This window comes from Macaca nemestrina, chromosome 3, assembly GCF_043159975.1.
Source record: "Macaca nemestrina isolate mMacNem1 chromosome 3, mMacNem.hap1, whole genome shotgun sequence".
Classification (NCBI taxonomy): domain Eukaryota; kingdom Metazoa; phylum Chordata; class Mammalia; order Primates; family Cercopithecidae; genus Macaca; species Macaca nemestrina.
Window position 1 is genome coordinate 5,400,912 of NC_092127.1, and position 21,330 is coordinate 5,422,241.

The 21,330-nt window shown below is 40.7% G+C and overlaps 2 protein-coding genes and 1 long non-coding RNA gene across 17 annotated transcripts in view; 1 reads left to right on the plus strand and 2 right to left on the minus strand.

The window, feature by feature from the left end:
• LOC139362266 (uncharacterized) overlaps window positions 1-1,225 on the minus strand; it is a 36,176-nt gene extending 34,951 nt beyond the window's left edge. Inside the window, exon 1 of the long non-coding RNA XR_011620758.1 lies at window positions 1,110-1,225. This is a non-coding gene — a long non-coding RNA (uncharacterized lncRNA). The remainder of the gene's footprint in view (window positions 1-1,109) is intronic.
• Window positions 1-7,897, plus strand: part of LOC105466576 (centromere protein U) — a 43,687-nt gene extending 35,790 nt beyond the window's left edge. The window contains exons 11-13 of one of the 5 annotated variants that reach the window (XM_071092771.1): window positions 1,014-1,075; window positions 4,304-4,460; window positions 7,017-7,897. In XM_071092771.1, coding sequence (XP_070948872.1) covers window positions 1,014-1,075; window positions 4,304-4,460; window positions 7,017-7,130 — 333 coding nt within the window. In that variant the 3' untranslated portion in view covers window positions 7,131-7,897. The other 4 variants (XR_011620755.1, XM_071092773.1, XM_011715628.2 and 1 more) reach the window with 4 other exon arrangements.
• LOC105466578 (primase and DNA directed polymerase) overlaps window positions 7,472-21,330 on the minus strand; it is a 50,650-nt gene continuing 36,791 nt past the window's right edge. For 7 of the 11 annotated variants that reach the window (XM_071092767.1, XM_011715632.3, XM_011715631.2 and 4 more), the window contains 6 exons: window positions 19,066-19,154; window positions 15,385-15,474; window positions 15,199-15,307; window positions 10,825-10,907; window positions 10,694-10,740; window positions 7,472-7,890 (listed from right to left, as the gene is read on the minus strand). In XM_071092767.1, the coding sequence (XP_070948868.1) occupies window positions 7,633-7,890; window positions 10,694-10,740; window positions 10,825-10,907; window positions 15,199-15,307; window positions 15,385-15,474; window positions 19,066-19,154 (676 nt within the window). In that variant the 3' untranslated portion in view covers window positions 7,472-7,632. Of the gene's footprint in view, window positions 7,891-10,693; window positions 10,741-10,824; window positions 10,908-11,733; window positions 11,886-15,198; window positions 15,308-15,384; window positions 15,475-19,065; window positions 19,155-21,330 lie in introns of those variants that run through there. The other 4 variants (XM_024788131.2, XM_011715633.2, XM_071092769.1 and 1 more) reach the window with 3 other exon arrangements.

Sequence of the window (21,330 nt, forward strand, 5' to 3'; positions counted from 1 at the left end):
AGGTAAGGAATGGGGATCCTAGTCACTTTTGTTTCCTAAGGCTGCACAAGTGTCAAAATAATTGTTTTTATAATTAAAGACAGAAATTTAAGCCTTTTATTAATGTCACAAAGTTAGCTTTTAAAAGACTACCAAGTCCAAGATGACCACTTATATGGATAAATATTAATATATATTTATTGCTTTTGCGGACGTCGAAAAGCACAACCTTTTAGAATAAAGAACTGTCCCAGGTAGGACAGCCTGGGAAGAATACTGGGTTAAGGGTCAGGAGACCTCATGTCTAGTCCTGGCTCTGCTGCTTCATTGCTATACCACCTATAAACTATACACCACTGGGTCTGCAGTGGGCGACAAGCCAGCCAACACGAGAGTCTCCTTTGCTTACCTGGAAACGGCTGGACCAAATGGCCTCTGAGCGTCAGAGGTGAATCCAGGAGTGGAAGACCACCTCTGCATTTAAAATAGAACTAGACTTGAAATACATACATTTTCCTTCCAGTGATTGCAAGCTCTGGGATGTTTTTGTTTTTCTTTCAGTTTTAATCTTTTATTGGTCATTTCTGCATTACTTATTACTGAATGGGAACATTATGAATGTCTAACAGTGGAGTATTACGTAGTCACTAAAAGTGACTCGATGACTGAGATAATAAAATACATTGAAATGTTCCTTTTAAAATACAGAGTGGATCACAACACTCCCCTGCTTTGATAGTTTCCTAGTGCACCTAGATAAAATCTCCTCACTTTACAGGTCACAGGGTCCAGTAAAGACCTGGCCCCTGCTTTTCTTTTCCAGAGTTCTCTCTTCTTTTCCTTTATAGCACATATCACAGGTTGTAAATACATATTGTTTCTGTGTAATGTCTGTCTTCCCCATTAGACCAAAGTCTGTGATGGTAAGAATTGGGTCTGTCTTGTTTTCCACTGCACTTCATTACCTGGCAGCGTATGTGGCAGTGCTCAAACAGTTACAAATTAATTTTAACACAAATGATTGTGTTACTTAGATGATTTCAGATATCGAAAAGAAAAGGCAGCGTATGATTGAAGTCCAGGATGAACTGCTTCGGTAAGATACTATCAAATCCTGTTTGAGCACTTACCTAAAAGGATGTAATTATGGTGTGTCATTTAGGGGAGTGACACTTGCTGCTGTGTTGTATTAAAGCCCAGGTTATCTTCAAGCTCCGATACTCAGTGAAGGCAGGGTATGTTGCCTAGTTGCCCCACCTTTTGGCAAAGGAGAATTCCACACTGATCTATCTCCACAGATTTCTCAGCTCTGGCCTTAAGAGATATAATGCCTAGATTCCAGAATTCAGCTGCCTGGGTTGAACTCTAGAATCTACGCATTGAACTGCTTGGGTTGAACCCAAGCTCTGCCACTTACTGGCTGCGCAACCTTGACCAAGTTATTTGGTGTCCCAGTGTCTCAGTTGCCTCTTTTGTATATAGGCGTCATCATTATCATACCTAGACTTCGGTATTCTCAAATTCTGCCTCTGTCTTTGGTTACTTTTGCTCACATGTGAAAAACATAGAGTGCTGTGGAAATTAGATGAGTACATATATAGAAAGTGCTGTGGAAATTAGATGAGCACATATATAGAAAGTGCGCCACAGGGACAGGCGCACGCAGTAAGTGCTGTGTAAGTGTTGACAGTTGTTGTTTATGTTGTTACGGTCGAAGGGTATGCCTTGGAGTGGCATGCATGTGAATCCACTCCCAAGTGTGGGCCAGGTGAACTTACCAGGCCCTGCAGGCCAGGGCTGCCCCCAATTTCTGGTTAGGAAGACTGGAACGCACATCAGGTGGCAGCCCACAAGTATGTTTTGAGGCCATGGCTGTCATGAGAGTTAGAGTCTTGGTAATAAAACAGTGCTAGATGTGCTGTCTGTTCCTGGGCTTAAAAATAGCTTGAGAAAGAAAGTGATATTGTCAGAAAATAATGTGTATAATTAAAAGTTGAAACTTTTAAAAACTCATTCAAAACTAAGTTTTTAAAAAGAGCCTGCTAGGTCAGGCACAGTGGCTCACACCTATAATCCCAGCACTTTGGGAGGTCAAGGTGGGAGGATCACTTGAGGTCAGGAGTTCAAGACCAGCTTGGCCAACATAGTGAAACCCCATCTCAAAAATACAAAAATTAACGGGGTGTGGTGGCGCACGCCTATAATCTGAGCTACTGGGGAGGTTGAAGCACAAGAATCACTTGAACCTGGGAGGCAGAAGTTACAGGGAACCAAGATCGTGCCCGTGCACCCCAGCCTGGGTGACAGAGTGAAACTGTGTCTCAAAAAAAAAAAGAAAAGAGAGACTGCCACAGGAGTTTAAGGGGGAGAAAGCAGTTGTCTAATCTGTTGGTTTCTAAATCGAGTCTCTGGACAGGTGCTGGCCTATGGTAAGGTTTTCATTGACCCAGGCCAAAATAAGAAAACTAAAGGCAAATATAACAAGGAAAGCTGACATTTACAAGCTTCCTCTGTGGCAGGGCACTTTCCTAAACGCTTTCTATGCTAACTCATCATCACAGTCCTATGAGACAAGTGGTTATAGCTATAGTCAGGCCGTGCCTGGTTACACTTGTCTTCAGTGTGAGACTACTGAGATGAGTTTTTTTGTGTTTTTTTTTTTGATCCAGAGTCTCACTCTCGCCCAGGCTGGAGTTCAGTGGCGCTATCTCGGGCTCGCCGCGAGCTCCGCCTCCCAGGTTCATACCATTCTCCTGCTTCAGCCTCTCAAGTAGCTGGGACTACAGGCGCCCGCCACCACACCCGGCTAATTTTTTTTGGTATTTTTAATAGAGACGGGGTTTCACTGTGTTAGCCAGGATGGTCTGGATCTCCTGACCTCGTGATCCGCCCGCCTCGGCCTCCTAAAGTGCTGGGATTACAGATGTGAGCCACCGCACCCGGCCTGAGACATGTTTTAAAGACTGACTTTTGTTTCTTTTCCAGATATAAATTTAGAAGTTGAGAAGTATATTTTGAAAAGGCATAATAAGAAAAACTATGGTATATCATTATTTTAACTTGCTATATGAAAACCTAAAGCACAGGCTTTTGTTTCTTTTCTAGATATAAATTTAGAAGTTGAGAAGTGTATTTTGAAAAGGTGTAATAAAAAAAACTATGGTATATCATTATTTTAACTTGCCATATGAAAACTTAAGGCACAGGGAGGTAACTTGCCCAGAGGCGCAGCTCTAGGTAGTGGGGGAGCCAGGATTCACTGTCAGCTGACTGACTCCAAATTCAGCACTCCTGACCACGACTGCCAGCTCAGTAGTGAGTTTTCCCCAGTGCTGCATTTGTTCAATGTAAAGAATTGTTAAGGAAGACTTTTCGTGACTCATGCCGGTAATCTCAGCACTTTGGGAGGCTGAGGCGGGTGGATCAGTGAGGTCAGGAGTTTTGAGACCAGCCTGGCCAACATGTTGAAACCCCATCTCTACTAAAAATACAAAAATTAGCCGGGCGTGGTAGTGGGCGCCTGTAATCCCAGCTATTTGGGAGGCTGAGGCAGGGGAATCGCTTGAACCCAGGAGGCGGAGGTTGCAGTGAGCTGAGATCATGCCCCTGCACTCCAGCCTGGGTGACAGAACAAGACTCCGTCTCAAAAAAAAAAAAAAAAAAAAAAAAAAAAGACGTTTTTATGAAATTATATTAGAGAATAGTTGTGTTTTAAATCTTTATTTGGCAAAATACAAAATTTGCCGCCTTTGCCCCTCATTTTTTTTGTTGGTCTATAAAACCCAAGTTATACCTTTTTATTTTATAGGTGAAGAAACTCAGCCATTGAGATGAAACAGTTTGCCCAAGGTCACATGTTTTCATCCAGGCACTGAACGTCTTCCACTGGTTTTATTAGACTTTGGAGAGTGGACAAGATTTGATAAGAGGAAGGAGCACTGGGAAAGCTTTTTGTCCGTGGTTTCTGTGTTAGACTGTAGTGCCTGGCTCCTCCGGCACGAGCCTCTGAATGTTAGCCAAACATACATTTGATCCAGTAGTTCCGAAGACTTGAATGGCTTGATGAATTTCAACATTTATAAGGAATATTCTTCTGTGAATGTCACTGCTAATTATTCATTGTGCATTGTATTTCAGAGATTTTTTTTTTCCTACATTTTAAACTGAAACCCAGAATCTTTTACACATTCATAGTTTCAGAGCCAAAGCAAATCATCTAGTTGGCCAACCCCGGTTCTTCACACTCGCTCAGTGTACTTACAACCTCAGTTTCACACACGATAGACTGGTACATTTTATTATATGTCACTTATTTTTGTTTTAGGTTAGAGCCACAGCTGAAACAACTACAAACAAAATATGATGAACTTAGAGAGAGAAAGTCTTCCCTTAGGAATGCAGCATATTTCTTATCTAATTTAAAACAGCTTTATCAAGATTATTCGGATGTTCAAGCAAAAGAACCAAACATAAAGGAAACGGTAATTCCAATTTTACTTTTTACCATGCTTCAGAAGATGATTGCGGGAGGGCATTTTCATGCTAGAGTATCAGAAGCTTTGGGGAAAGACAAGTGCAGAGACAGAATTACAGAGTCCACCTAAAATAGTACCGCTGTAAGCCAGTGAAACTTCATTATATCAGCACTTTTCTTAGCTACTTAATGAAGGCTGGAGAAGTAATGTCCAGAATTGCTGATTCGTGTAAGATATTTTCACTCGGACAGCTGAATTTCATCAAGGGAAGTTTATATTCTGTGTATAAATCTCAACTGAAAAATCACACTCTGCTGTATTATAATTTTCATTCATATAAGACCACTCAGCCATGTTTGAAAGACCAACCTTTTCTGTTTTGTCTAGCCCATGTTCACAGCGTCTTTTACATGTGAAAAACAAGCTGTTTTTCCATATAAGTGGTAGGTATGATTTTAGAAGCTAAGAAACAGGCCGGGTGTGATGGCTCTCACTTGTAATCACAGCACTTTGGGAGGCTGAGGCAGGTAGATCCCTTGAGCCCAGGAGTTCAAGACCAGCCTTGGGCGATATGGTGAAACCCTCTCTACTAAAATACAAAAACTAGCCAGGTGTGGTGGTGCGTGCTTGTAGTCCCAGCTACTCAGGAGGCCGAGGTGGGAAGATCACTTGAGCCCTGGAGGTCCAGGCTGCACTGAGCTGTGATCGCACCACTGCACTCCAGCCTGGGTGACAGAGCAAGACCTTGTCTCAAAAAAAAAAAAAAAAGTTAAGAAACATTAAAAGGGAATATAATGGGAAAACATATTTATTGTTTTAATACGTTTTGTAGCTGCTTCTGGATTTTTACTGCAGACTTTGCTACTGTTAGGCCATCTGCCTCAGATTAATAGAAATGTTTAAGTTCTAGGGAAAAAATTTGTATACCCTAATATAATTTTATATAAAATATGTATAATTATATGTAATATATACATATTTTATGACCAGATTTGTATTCTTCACTTCTAAATTCAATGTTAAGGTTTTGACACTGATCTAAGTTAATTTTCCTGAGCCTAAGATTTGTTTATATATTAGAGATCTGGAAATAGAATGCTTTTAAAGGTATTTTTTTTAAATTACCTCACTAGTCCAAAGCTTATGATGTGGAGTTTGGTTACTAAATTTGGGGAAGTTACCTGTAGCATTGATTCAGCTTGAACATAATACTTTAGTTAAAAGCGAGGTTTAGTGTCTCTGCCTTGTCTGGAAAACACCACTGGATGAGCATCCTGTTCTTGGCATGACCTCAGTGCCTTCTTGCACTCCTCTTGTAGTAACTCTCACTTTTGCCTTATTGAGTGTAGATATTTGGGCATATGTCTTACTCTAAACATTTAGTGACAAATGTGACTTCTTCCCCTTTATCCCTCTCTAGAGCAGGTGCCCATGGGAGCTTGAACACATTAGTTTGTCAAATATTTGTATAAAATTTCATTATCATGTGTGGTAGTCACAGCATGACAGCTTTTCTGCTGTCATCTTGAAAACATGATATTAAACAGCAAACTATCAAAGTATGATACAATTCTGTAAGGGGAATTTAATCATGCACCCTTAGATACAATTTGCAACTGGAATTTTGACTTTGTTAATTATTTCAAAATCGGGGCTGGGCATGGTGGCTCACGCCTATAATCCCAGCACTTTGGGAGGCTGAGGCGGGTGGATCACAAGGTCAGGAGTTCAAGACCAGCCTGGCCAACATGGTGAAACCTCATCTCTACTAAAAAATTAAAAAAAAAAGAAAAAAAGCCGGGCCTGGCGCCTGTAATCCCAGCTACCCGGGAGGCTGAGGCAGAGAATTGCTTGAACCCAGGAGGCGGAGATTGCAGTGAGCCAAGATCACGCCACTGTATACTCTAGCCTGCTGACAGAGTGAGACTCCGTCTCAAAATGTTAATTATTTCAAAATCATGAGTTGGATGTTGTGTTTTATTTTATGTTGGGTTTGTGTTCTAATTTTAACTTTAATCATTAAGAACATTTGGATTGGTAACCTTTGAGACATTTAATTGATTCTCCCAATAATTTCTTGAGATGATTTGGGTTTTTTTTTTTTTCTTAAGAACTTTTATGGATCTGGTGTCCTCATTCCATTAGTTCTTTAGTTAAAGTAAAACCTATCTTACAGTTTTCAGTGTTTTAAAATAGACATGATATCAAGCAGACCCTACACAGCACGAGCAGACTTGCCAAAACCAAGCCTTGACGTGTCCCAGGCATGATTTCCTGTCTTCAGTAATAGAGATGATACAGTTCTTTGAATCAGCTGGTCTTCTGGGATAAGAAGATCAGTTCAAGCTTTGCAGAGCAGCTCCCTAGCAACTTCGTGATCAATTATGTTTTAAGGAAATGGATTAAAACCAGTTGTCTTAATGGTCCTAGTTAAAAATGAGAGGAGGAGTAGTTAATGGAAAGCTCAATCAAAATTTGCATTGGTCCTAAGACTGGGCTACGTGACGACAAGGTTGTAAGTTTTTGATATTGCTAATTATATAAGTTTTTTTCTTTCAACAGTATGATTCATCCAGCCTTCCAGCCCTGTTATTTAAAGCAAGAACACTTTTGGGAGCCGAAAGCCATCTGCGAAATATCAACCATCAGTTAGAGAAGCTCCTTGACCAGGAATGAGAAGAGCAATCTACTAAAATGTGCCCATAGGAAGACTAGTCTCATGCTGTTACCGTCTGAAACTGTACTTTTATAAATAAATTGTTTTGCAAAGAAGTTATGGCCTACTTGCCAGAATCTAAAATTTGTTATTCAAATTAAATGGCTGTGAACAATGTTAAATAGCATCAGTTTGTCCAATAGTTTTAGAGGCCATAATCATCTTTTCTGGTTAATATCTTGAGTAATTTAAAAATGTTGACACCTTAATCAGCCCCAGATATGAGCTGTAATAAACCTGTAAAATTAAGTTGATGTGAATGTAATTTTGATTAGTTAAGGCGATTTCTATTGAATTTAAGTACATCAAAGGTAATTTTTAATAAAATTGGTTTATAGAAGTAAAAAACAAAAATTGGAAAGCAAAGTGATAAAACTTATCAGGTTGAATGATATATTTATCAAATCTCACAGACATCAGGCAAATTATAGCCTGGTGACAAAAGTGTCCATAGTGAATTAGCTACTCTTGTAATACTTCTATAATTAGCTCATCAGGAATTTCATCCGCTTCATTGTTATAACTGAGAAGACTGTTCTCTGCAGCTTCAGCTAGTTCAGCATCTTCAGTAGCTTCTAAAAAATAAGCATCATCAATGTCATTATCCCAGACAGCATCAGCAGATGCACCTGTTGACAGCTTGCTAGGTGATGGTTTATGAGGATTCTGGGTTTCATTGCTCCTAGTTTCATCTGCTTCATCTGTTGTCAACTCTTCTTCCTTTATTTCAGTGGGGAAGGGTGAGAGAGTGGGACAGGAAAATATTTACTCAGGATATGTGATTTAACCATATACTCTATGTTGAAGTAAGGTATTAAGTGACAGATACTAAAGTGAATATGCTGAAGGAATGCTGTCTCCGGTATCTCACCGTGGGAATGAGTGCACTGAGGCAAACATTGTTGCACCGAAGCTCAGACACACTTGAAACTCCAAATTTGAAATTACCTGCAGTGCTGTGACACATACTTTTCAATATTCCCCAATGGAGGAAGAGCAAGAGTAGATTTAATTTTTTAACAAGTGGACAGTCCAGCTGAAGACAAATCAAGATAAATTTGCTACCTTTACAATGGACTTAACTACCTATGCTCTAAATTTTAAAGTATTTAGAAAATTATAAACATGGATTGAAAAAAGATTAAAAACAGTTGCCAAAATATGACTGGATTGTATATTACATAATAGTATTGTATCAATTATTTTACCATAGAATGTCATCAGTATAGACATTTAGTTGATCCTCTCAAAAAATTATTTATGTAAAGAATGTCCTTATTCAGTGCAGTGGCACGTGCCTGTAATCCCAGCTACTTGGGAGGCTAAGACAGGACGACTGCTTGAGGCCAGGAGTTTGAGACCAGCCCGGGCAACATGATACCCCCTCTCATTAAAAAATATACAGAATGTCTTATTCTTCAGCTACGTGCTTAAATATTAGGAGATGAAGGGTTTTGATGTCTGCAGTTTGAGTCATCAAAAATAAGAATGCATATGTATATACAGTAGAAGGAGAAAACGAATGTTGCCAAATGTTAACAAATGGCAAATCTCAATGAAGGACAGACAGCAGAGTTCCTTATTCTTGTACATTTCTGTAGGTCAGACCTTTATATTAAATTTAAAATCAGGTCACCAATGAAATAAAATGATCAGTGCAATAGAAAAGCAGGTATAAATAAAACCAACTGGTAATTTAGTTTAAAATATTTTTTTAAAAACCAGATGAAGCACGAGGCAAAATGTTAACTGAAAACCAAGTGATAGGTTCATGGGTGTTCATTATATATCTTTTATTATTTTAAACAGTTATGTCCAAGTAGTAATACTGTACCCCAATGGTACTTTCAACTTGGCATTTTTGACACGTTACTGGATAAGCGGAAAAAGCTTAAAAATCCACTGCAACCACAAATACCTAAATCACAATCCAGACCAACAAGGATGATAAAATCCTCCTCCTCTGGGAGACAGTTTATTTTTTAAAATTTACTTTGTTCTTATTTCAACACACATTTTAACCTGGTATTTTGCCAGAGAATTTGGCTATCAGTTATTTTATGTCCAGCTCTTGCAGACCAAGAATGGAATTTCCACCATTTCAAACGGATGGAGTTTTTTTCGATGGACATGTGTTACAACTTGAGTAGATACCAGATTGAATTTTCTAGACTATAAACCCAATCACTTGTTCTGCTTGTAGCAGGTAACTTTATTCTAACCATAACACTATAAAGGAAAAAGCTGATAGATGTGACCAAAAAAAACAAAAACACAAACTAAAACCTAAAAGTAAAAGAAATATGTCAAAAAGAGTACTTAAGTTATTGCAAAAAAGTTACAGAAAAATGGATACAGGACAGGTACACACACTTCATTACAGAAATACTAATAGTGAATCTGAAAAAAGTTCATTAAAGAAATGCAAATTAAAACTGAGGTACTGCATTTTTGCCTACCAGATGAGTAGTGATTCGAGGTATACAAGCACTGTTGGCAAAGTGTGAGGTAATAGGTGCTCTCAAATTATTTGTGGAGGTCTAATATCCTATACTTTGCATGGAAAGCAATTTGTGCCACTGAAGATATTTGTGATACTTCAAGTAGAAAAAAAACTGAAATAGTATGTGTGCTATCACAATGAACACATAAATTCTCAAAGGTACATGCCAAAACATTTGTATCATTTATCTCTGGTCAAATGAGTGAGGAAGATTCCTCTTTTGCTTTTTGTGTATTTCCTAATTTTATGGTTTTTTTTTTTTTTTTCTTTTTTGAGGCAGTCTCACTCTTGTCTGCCAGGCTGGAGTATAGTGGCATGATATCAGCTCACTGCAACCTCCGCCTACCAGGTTCAAGGGATTCTCCTGCCTCAGGCTCCTGAGTAGCTGGGATTATAGGCATGGGTCACCACACCTGGCTAATTTTTGTATTTTTAGTAGAGATGGGGTTTCTCCATGTTGGCCAGGCTGGTCTCAAACTCATGATCTCAAGTGATCCGCCTGCCTCGGCCTCTTAAAGTGCTGGGATTACAGGCCTGAGCCACCGTGCCTGACCTAATTTTATGTATTTTCATTTCATTCTACAATGCATGTTAATTATTTGGGTAAATAAAAATCTTTAAGAGAAAAATGTTGGTTTGACATTCTGGTAATACCTGCCAAAATTAAAACTGAATATGCCCTTTGACACAATTCTACTTCTAGAAATTCATCCTACAGATACAAATGTTCAAAGAAACACAAAGATGGGTATTTTGTTACTTTGAAAAGCAAAATATGGGAAACTTCTTAAATGCCTGGGACTGATGAAATTGTACACCTTCTCAAGCAGCAGTGAAAAACAAGGTGTGTATTAGGTATGTGCTGAAACGGGAAAATCACTACAATATATTCCTACAATACAGTCATAAGTGAAAACAAGGTACCAAATGGGTTTCAAAGCTATTTGGACACTCATGGCTCAGGTATACTATTGTACCAATAACTCCCTGGTAAGGAGAAAGACTAAAATCTGTACTTACCTCTTTGAAAAGAAACAGGAGACATACTTCAGCAGGCAATGGGAAACCTGAATCAGAAAGACAGCAAAGCTATTACATATTATAGCTATCTAATTTTTACTTTGTGGTACATGTAAAAATTAGTAACTCACAGTCAGATTTGAAGTTTTCTGCTTTACATACAGGGTCATGACATTTTTGATACCAAACTTCATTTTTCAGATCAACCAGAATCCTTTGTTTAAAAAAAAAAAAAAAAGTAATATTAATACCCAGACTGGGTAGAAAACAAAATCCAGCTGCATGCTGTTCCAAAAAAATATTCCTAAAACTTACAAAGATGGAGAAAAATTAAAAAGTGAAAGGATAAAAATATATATCAACCAAAACAGTGGTTGCCAAAAATCACACAAAATGAACTGCAGGGCAAAAAGTAGATACAAAAGTTCCCCCAGGAAGATACAACAATTCTCAACCTGTATTCACCAAAAAATACAGCTGCATCTTTGTAGAGCGGGGTTTTGGGGTGTGGTTATAATAAAAAGCACCATTAACATCAGGCCAGGCGCCGTGGCTCACACCTGTTTGGGAGGCCAAGGTGGGTGGATCACAAGGTCAGGAGTTTGAGACCTGCCTGGCCAACATGGTGAAACCCCATCTCTAATAAAAATACAAAAAAAATTAGCCAGGCGTGGTGGTGGGCACCAGTAATCCCAGCTACTCAGGGGGCTGAGGCAGGAGAATTGCTTGAACCCGGGAGGCAGAGGTTGCAGTGAGCCAAGATCGCGCCATTGCACTCCAGCCTGGGTGACAGAGCAAGGCTCCGTCTCAAAAAAGCACCATTAACATCAACGGAGAACAAGGTATGAGTTAGGGAGGCCGGTGTCTAATCTGATTCCAAAGTTTAAGAGTGCATACATAGGCCTGGCGAGGTGGTTCACACCTGTAATCCCAGCATTTTGGGAGGCTGAGGTGGGAGGATAGCTTGAGGGCAGGAATTCGAGGCCAACCTGGGCAACAGAGAGAGACCCCATCTACAAAAAATTTAAAAATTAACCAACCATGGTGGCACACCTGTAGTCTAAACTACTCGAGAGGCTGAAGCAGGAATATCGCTCAAGCCCAGGAGATGAAAGCTGCAGTGAGCCATTGCACTCTGTCCTCAAGCCTGGGCCATGCCACTGCACTCAAGCCTGGGTGACAGGGTGAGACCCTGTCTCAAAAACATGAAAAAAAGGAGAGTATACATCCCATTAATAAGTAATAGTATTTAAGAATGAAATAAAAGTTTGGTTTTTTGTTTGTTTGTTTTAGTTTAATGGATACTGTTATTCAAACTGCCACTAAACTGTTAGGACATAAACACTTACCAAGTTGTTTGAAATTCATTACCAGAGCTCAGGTATTTCTTTCGGCCTCAGAGAAAACGTGAAAAAACAAAGACACCAGGGGAACCATGAACCAAGAAAATCTGGGAACTTCTGGACCAAATGCTAGGCGTTCAGTCCTTACCTACAGAATGCTCTTTGCGGGAAGTTTCTGATTTTAGAATTGCATCGGTAAGTCAGTCTGGAATGGATGCATTACGAGGCACGCCTTCCGGAAATGTCACCCAGCTGTGCGACTGGAGTCTACAGTGCAGGTGAGTCATAACCTTGGCGCTTCCGCTGTGCGCAGGGTTGCGCACTTCTGCCTCGGGTTTCCGCGTGAGTCAGAAAGAGCAGATGCCCTGGGCCTTGCTCTGCCCCATTTGTGCCTTTTCATTCCTTGTATTCTGACATTATTAGTAAAGCTTGACACTGGGCAAGATTTCCGATGTGCGTGGATGTAATTTGATTACCCAGTCCTCAACTTCATTAATCAGGGAAATTCCCAGGAAAACCACAATATTGTTTTATATTTGCCAGATGAGCAAAACCAATTTTTTAATCCTAACAATACAAAAGTGTTGGTGAGAACATGGAACAGTAGAAAAATCTCAAAACATTGCTGGCAGGACTATAAACTGGCACATCCATTTGGGAAAACAATTTATGATCTAGTAAAATTAAATATGTACATATTCCATGACACAGCAAGTCCACTTTGAGAAAGTCTTGCACGTGTATCCTAGGTGCTATGTACAAGAAGGTTCCCACCTTCATGGTTTATAATAGCAACCCAAATGTCCACTGTGGGAAAATAAACTGTGGCATATTTCTATTTACGTACATGGCATGCGGCACAACAATGACCCGAATAAACAACAGTCGCGCGCTGCAACGTGGGTGAGAATCACAGACATGCTGCCGCAAAGCGAGGGAAAGGATGCAGTTCAAAATTATGGCCGGGCGCGGCGGCTCACCCCTGTAATCCCAGCACTTTGGGAGGCCGAGGCGGGCGGATCACCTGAGGTCGGGAGTTCAAGACCAGCCTGACCAACATGAAGAAACCCTGTCTCTACTAAAAATACAAAACATTAGCTGGGCATAGTGGTGCGCGCCTGTAATCCCAGTTACTCGGGAGGCTGAGGCAGGAGAATTGCTTGAACCCGGGAGACAGAGGTTGCAGTGAGCCGAGATCGCATGATTATACCCCAGCCTGGGCAACAAGAGTGAAACTGTCTCAAAAAAAAAAAAGAAAACAGTATATTGTTTAGCGATATGAACATACATGGAAAAATCATAAAAACAAGGAAAAGATGAACACAAATAGGGACGCTGGCCACCATCTTGGAGGGCCAGGGAGAGAGGGAAATTGGGGCCCACAGGTGCTTCTGAGGTTTGATCAGGTTCTGGTTCTTAAGGTGGGTAGCAGATACAACAGGTGGTCATTTTAGTCTTTAAAATGTGCGTATAGTGTGTTATCGGCTGGGTGAGGTGGCTCACACCTGTAATCCCAGCACTTTGGGAGGCCAGGGCAGGCAGATCACTTGAGGTCAGGAGTTTGAGACCAGCCTCGCCAACGTGGTGAATCTCCGTCTCTACTAAAATTACAAAAAGTAACTGGGCATGGTAGCACGCACTTGTAATCCCAGCTACTTGGGAGGCTGAGGCAGGAGAATCACTTGAACCAAGGAAGTGGAGGTTGCAGTGAGCTGAGATCATGCCACTGCACTCCAGCCTGGGCGACAGAGCGAGATTCTGTCTCAGAAAACAAAAAAAAAAGTGTGTTATCTATACTTTTGTACGTAACATACATTCTACGGGTAAAAAATAGAATAGATCATGGAGACATAATACAAGGTGTTATGATCACCATGTGATAATGATTTTTTGGTAAGTTAATATGCATACAAAAAAGAACAGAAGATATGTCAACTGATAGTTGCGGTTATGTCCTGACTGTGGCACTGATCTCCTTCGTGTTTTCTGTGTTACAGCTTTGTGTACTGAGCCTACAGTTTTTGCAAGCTTTTTTAAAACTGAATTAATCTAAGTACATCAAGTATGGCACCGAACCATGCTACCCAATGTGTTTCCAGCTTCCCAGAAAGAGCGTCCCGATCCTTTCCCCACCTCCAGCACACAGGCCACATATGCTCGATGATACAGGAGTTGGTTTGACATGAAATAAAAAACAGCAAAATTTCTCACATCATAACTGATAACTACTGGGTATCTATTTATCTCTATTCTAATCATCCTTTTATGTTTTAAAGTCCTACTTCTGGCTTTACTTCATCCCTTACTTTCCCTCCTCTTCCCATGGGCATTTTAAAGAAAATCTCTCAAACAGGGCCTGGCATATATACCAAGCATTCAATAAATACTAGTTCCCTCAATACCACGCAGTGTCTTGAACAAGTTAACACAATCCTAGCTCCAGTTCTTCACAATAACTGAGGAGATACCTTCTTGCCTAAACCTGCGCACTTTCAACACAGAGTCCATAATGTGGCAAGGGCCACAGGAAGGAGAGGCACGCTTCCCATCCCCACTGCACCCCGCCCACAGCCTTCTCCCAGCCCTACTCAACCCCACCTTTGTCCTTTCCAGATATACTAAGCGGTTATTATCTTAGCAAATAAAGTACACATAAAGCTGATGTGCTAGAAGCGATGCAATAATTACACTGAAATTAAATATTATGTAATGCTAACCATATACAACAAATAGAAACTTAATACAACAGCCGGGCGCGGTGGCTCACGCCTGTAATTCCAGCACTTTGGGAGGCTGAGGCGGGTGGATCACAAGGTCAGGAGTTGGAGACCAGCCTGGCCAACATGGTAAAACCCCGTCTCTACTAAAAATACAAAAATTAGCTGGGCGTGGTGGCAGGCACCTGTAATCCCAGCTACTTAGGAGGCTGAGGCAGGAGAATTGCTGGAACTCAGGAAGCAGGGGTTGCAGTGAGCCACGATCACACCACTGCACTCCAGCCTGGGCAACAGAGCAAGACTTCGTCTTGGGAAAAAAAAAAGAAATTTAAAACAACTAAATTTATTTTTAAAACAAAATAGTTTTCATAGTCTCAACTTTAAAGTTATAAACATTTAAAATATAATATTGGTTAAATACACACAAATCATTAATATTACTTACATTATATTATTACTCTTATGGGCTCTTCCAATGTTTTCACACCACCGATATTTACAAATATCATAAACCAGTAATTCTTCTGGGAAAAAGTAGTTCCAACGCCGAATTCCTAAAATGCAAATAATGTTTCTAAAGGTACTATCACTCTATCATATAACAGTTAACAAAGGATGAGATTAACTTTACCTCCTTTAATGCCATCTTTATTCACCAAAGAAAGAACAAAATGATCAACTTCAGGATAGGGAGAGCACTGAAAACCTTCAATGGTTTCTACTGCAACAGAGAGAATGATGTATAAATTACAATAGCTGAAAGCTGAGAAGTTACATTTTGATTAAATGCTGTTGAGTACAATCATGGGTTTTGCAATCTCTCGGCCTTCCCTCACTTTTTGCAATTTCAGTCAATTCATGTTTGTTATACTACAAGGAAGCAGGTAAAAGTCAAACCTCTCAATTAGGTCAAATGTTAACTAATTTCATAAAAAGCGCTTGAAATAATTTCAACTGCTGTCTTCATTTTGGCAAACAGAAAGGCAGTCCCTCACATCCGGAACAGGCCTAGCTCCATCAGCCAGGCCTTGGTGTTGCCATGCGCTAGCCTGGCACGCCTACCTCAGCCTGGGCATTGTCCTGTGAACACAGGCACTCACAGAACGTCAACAACAGATAAGGCCCCTGTGGTCATGAGGACTCGAGGAACGAAGATAACCCCTGGGTGATCATGTCCCAACACAGCCAAAACAGGAACATCTTCCAAACCACAAAAACGACCAACACCCCGATCTCAGTGAACATAAGCAACTGGTTTTTGTTTGTTCGTTTGTTTTTAACAAATTACACTGTTAATTTCTATTCTGGTTTCCCTTCAGTTAAGCTTTACTAAGAAAACCAGTCATAGAATTGTGCCTGACAACACCCAACGCAGAACAAACCCCAGGGTTCCTGGTGTGCTCCCCCCGCCCACCCATTCCAAGCCCAAATCCAATCCTCCTGGTCCTTTCCAACCCCTCTTCCTGAGATGCCCCACTTTACTGAGGTTCCCCGTGGTGTGTGCTGGCCATCGCTTCCCTGGCAATACACTCAGCTGACCTGCTACAGGTGTGTGCCCTGAGGCCTTTAGCTGGCAGGTACTGACAATCCAATTATATTTTCTAAAAAGCTACTGTAGTAATTTAGAATGACCTATTTTAAGTATCGCTTAATTTTTTTTTTTTTTCTTGAGACGGAGTCTGGCTCTGTGGAGTGCAGTGGCGTGATCTCGGCTCACTGCAACCTCCGCCTCCCGGGTTCAAGCAGTTCTCCTGCCTCAGTCTCCTGAGTAGCTGGGACTACAGGCACCCGCCACCACGCCTGGCTAATTTTTGTACTTTTAGTACAGATGGGGTTTCCCTACGTTGGTCAGGCTGGTCTCAAACTCCTGACTTCATGATCCGCCTGCTTTGGCCTCCCAAAGTGCTGGCATTACAGGCATGGGCCACCGAACCCAGCCAGTATAATTTTTTTTTTTTTTTTTTTTTTTTTTGAGACGGAGTCTTGCTCTGTCACCCAGGCTGGAGTACAGTGGCGCGATCTCGGCTCACTGCAAGCTCCGCCTCCAGGGTTCACACTATTCTCTGCCTCAGCCTCCAGAGTAGCTGGGACTACAGGTGCCCGCCACCGCGCCTGGCTGATTTTTTGTAATTTTAGTAGAGACAGGGTTTCACCGTGGTCTGGATCTCCTGACCTCGTGATCCAAGTTTGCTTTAAATGAAGTTTATGTTTCACTTACTAAAATGATATATATAATTGGAGAAATATTGGAAAACATATTAATGTGGAAATGTGAGATGTGGACTCTAAATCAATGTCTATAAATACATATGAAACAGAAGAAAATAAACATAAGAAAATGTTATCTATATTTTAAAGTAAGTTTGTAATCATACTATACACATAATTTTAGAGACTACTTTTTCTTTTAACATCACAAATGGGTGTTTCCACATTATACAGGCTTCATAAATTTAAATTAAACAGCTAGAGGATTTCATAGTATATAACCAACTCACTTTTGCTGTCCATTTAGATTGCTTTCATTTTTTCACTATTATAAATAACAACAATATACGAAAATATGTGTATAAAAATGTTTACTGGAGGGTTTATGTAAGAAATATTTGAAAAAAACGCTCTATGTTCTTCAATAGAGGAATGGGTAAGTTATGACAGAGCTGTACCATGAAAAACTACACAACCATTAAAAGACTGAGGAAGATCTCTCTACATATATTGGAAACATAGGAAAAGCTCTTCTAGGTTAAATAGAAAATTGACTGCAGTATTTACCTGACTGATCGTGGACAGAAGGGTGAAAAAGAAATTTAAGTTTTCATTTTGTTATGTGTTTATTTTATACAAATAACTTACATTATTTTTGTAGTTTTTTGAAAAACACCATAAAATGAAAATTAGTGAATAATACTTTTTTTTTTTTTTTGAGATGGAGTCTCACTCTTGTTGCCCAGGCTGGAGTGCAGTGGCACGATCTCAGCTCACTGCAACCTCCGCCTCCCAGGTTGAAGCGATTCTCTTGCCTCAGTCTCCCGAGTAGCTGGGATTACAGGCACCTGTCACCATGCCTGGGTAATTTTTATATTTTTACTGATTTCACCATGTTGGCCAGGCTATTCTCAAACTCCTGAACTCAGGTGATCCACCCACCTCGGCCTCCCAAAGTACTCGGATTAGAGCATGAGCCACCACGCCCAGCGAATACTTTTTTTTTTTTTTTTTTTGAGACGGAGTCTCGCTCTGTCACCCAGGCTGGAGTGCAGTGGCCGGATCTCAGCTCACTGCAAGCTCCGCCCCCCGGGTTCACGCCATTCTCCTGCCTCAACCTCCCGAGTAGCTGGGACTATAGGCGCCCGCCACCTTGCCCGGCTAGTTTTTTGTATTTTTTAGTAGAGACGGGGTTTCACCGTGTTAGCCAGGATGGTCTCGATCTCCTGACCTAGTGATCCGCCCGTCTCGGCCTCCCAAAGTGCTGGGATTACAGGCGTGAGCCACCGCGCCCGGCCGCGAATACTTCTTAATAAACATCTTTTTCATACTTTTTGCGTTTGAGATGGAAACCCTGAAGTAGATGAGTGATTGATTGATTAACTGACTGGCTGAGACAGGGTGTGATTCTGCTGCCCAGGCTGGAGTGCAATGGCACCATTAAGACTCAGTGCAGCTTCAACCTCCTGGCCTCAAGAGATCCTCCTGCCTCAGCCTCCTGAGTGGCTGGGACGACAGGCATGCACCACAACTCCTGGCTAATTTTTGGATTTTTTTGTAGAGATAGGGTTTTGCTAAGTTGCTCAGGATTGTCTCTAACTCCTGGGCTCAAGTGATCCTCCTGCCTCAGTCTCCCAAAGTGCTGGAATTACAGGTGGGAGTCACTGTGCCTGGCTAGAGGTAGTTTTTGAAAGATCAGTGATTATAAATACTTAACATTTAAGATTTTAAAGGCAAAACAGATTCTGTATCCTTACATTTTGATAGGAAATTTTTTTTTTTTAATTACCTGAAGTAGCTGCGTGCAGTGGCTTGTACCTGTAATCCCAGCATTTTGGGAGGCTGAGGCAGACAGATCATTTGAGCCCAGGAGTTTGAGACCAGTTGGGCAACATGGTGAAATCTCATCTCTACTAAAAATACAAAAATTAGCTGGGCGTGGTGGTGCACACCTGTAGACCCAACTACTCTGGAAGCTGAGGCAGGAGGATGGCTTGAGCCTGGAAGGAGGAGGCTGCAGTGAGCCGAGATGGCACCACTGCACTCCAGCCTGGGTGACAAAGACATGCTGTCTTAAAAAGAAAACAAACATCAAAAAATTTACCTGAAGTGCCGATACTGTTAAAATATCCAACTCCTTTTTGTTTATTCTGAGACGGGTCACATGTAAGAATTCGTAAAGTATCTGAGAACCTGAAGAAGAAATGGGTAAAAGAAACAAAGCACCATTACACTGGAACTACAAGGCCTGGCTACAGAAAGGATGCTGAATTCCTAATAGTTTCTCATTAAAATCCTTTGTTCAGCAGATAATTGTTCCAGGACATTTATTCCACATTTGCCCACAAAACCACGAACCCCACACATATAAAAAATATGATTTGTCAATTAAAGAAAATAATTTTTTAAAGAGTAGGTTGGTGATTACTTATAATACTATCCTCAATTACAGAATGGATCAGGGACTCTAGGACTGCTGAAGCCCTGTGTCTATGGTTTCACATCTGCAGATTTAACCAACTGCAGATCAAAAGTATGTTTTTTAAAAAACAATAAAAATAGGCCAGATGCAGTGGTTCATGCCTATAATCCCAGGACTTTGGGAGGCTGAGATGGGCTGATCACCTGAGGTCAACAGTTCGAGACCAGCCTAGCCAACATGGTGAAACCCATCTACTAAAAATACAAAAATTAGCCAGGTGTGGTGGCAGGCACCTGTCATTCCAGCTACATGGGAGGCTGAGGCAGGAGAACTGCTTGAACCTAGGAGGCAGAGGTTGCAGTGAGCTGAGATTGTATCATTGCACTCCAGCCTGGGTGACAGAGTGAGATTCCGTCTCAAAAAAATAAGTAAATAAGTGAAAATAAAAAATAAAAATAACAATAAAAATAATACAAATTAAAAACAATATAGTATAACAACTATATGGCATGTGTACTGTATTAGGTATAGGTAATCTAGCAGGATTTACAGTATTATATATGGAGGATGTGTGTGGGTTACGTGAAAATAGTACATCCTTTTATATATGCAGATTTTTGTATCCACAGGGGTCTTGGGATAATAATCACCCACAGACACCAGGTGACGACTATATAACTCTATTCACCAAACATAAAAGAGCCTTTGAATTTTTTGTTACAACAATTGTAGAGGTGTGACTTATAGGAAGAAATGAAGGAAGAAGGAGGGGTGAGAGCAAAGGGAAAAACAGATTAAAATTAACGGAAAGAAAAGGTACATTCATAATCATAAAGGATTTAGCCTTTATTTCAAGAAGTAAAATACCTGGTACTGACTTGGAATACACAAAAGACAAGGTGACTGTATTCAGTAGAAGAACCCTCCACCTCTGTAAGATTCGTATTTAAACTGCGAAAGAAACGGGATTGGGTAATCGGGAGATTACCTGCACTTCCGGCTGTAGTTGCTTTTCCCATAGGAGCTAGAACTAACAATGTTGCTTTTCGCACTTCTCCATAAGTGGTAGAAAGAATGTGACCTTATTCTGGTGCCCACAGGGGGTGGCAGGAAATATACAATTTGTACACTCCTGCTATGGCACTTCCCATTTTCAGAATCTCAGATACTACTACCGCTACCAACAACATTCACTGAGCAGATGCCATGAGCTGGGCACAGCTGTATATGTTTTATGTGCACAATTTTAACTTTTTAAATGCTCTCGACAACTCTGTAAGGTAGGTGTTAGTATCATTTCCATTTAAAAGTAGGAAACTCAGACCTTACTTCTGAGACATGTTATTAAAAGAACTCAAAGAGTACAAATATATATATGAAGAAAAACAATGCATCTTCCATCCTCCTGGGTAACGGCTGTTAACTGTATAACCTGATACAACTATCCCTACAGCACTGTATTTTAGACAATTACTAAAATTAATTTCCAGAGAACTTTTCCTTAAAATTATATTTAAGTGGCCGGGCATAGTGGCTCACGCCTGTAATCCCAGCACTTGTGAGAGACCAAGGTGGGCAGATCACTTGAGGTCAGGAGTTTGAGACCAGCCTGCCCAACATGGGGAAACCCTGTCTCTACTAAAAATACAAAAATTATCTGGGTGTGGTGGTGCACACCTGTAGTCCCAGCTACTTGGGAGGCTGAGGCAGGAGAATCGCTTGAACCTGTGAGGCAGAGGTTGCAGTGAGCTGAGATCACACCACTGCACTCCAGCCTGGGCCAGAGAGCAAGATTGTCTCAAAAAAAAAAATTATATTTAGAAAGGCAAAAGGAAAAGAATTACGGCAAGGTGATGGTAATTTAGTCTGAACCTTAACCATTTTTTGGGCTGAAAAAGTTGCCAGCCTAGAAAAATGGGGAATGAAGGCAAATACAGTAAGTCCTCA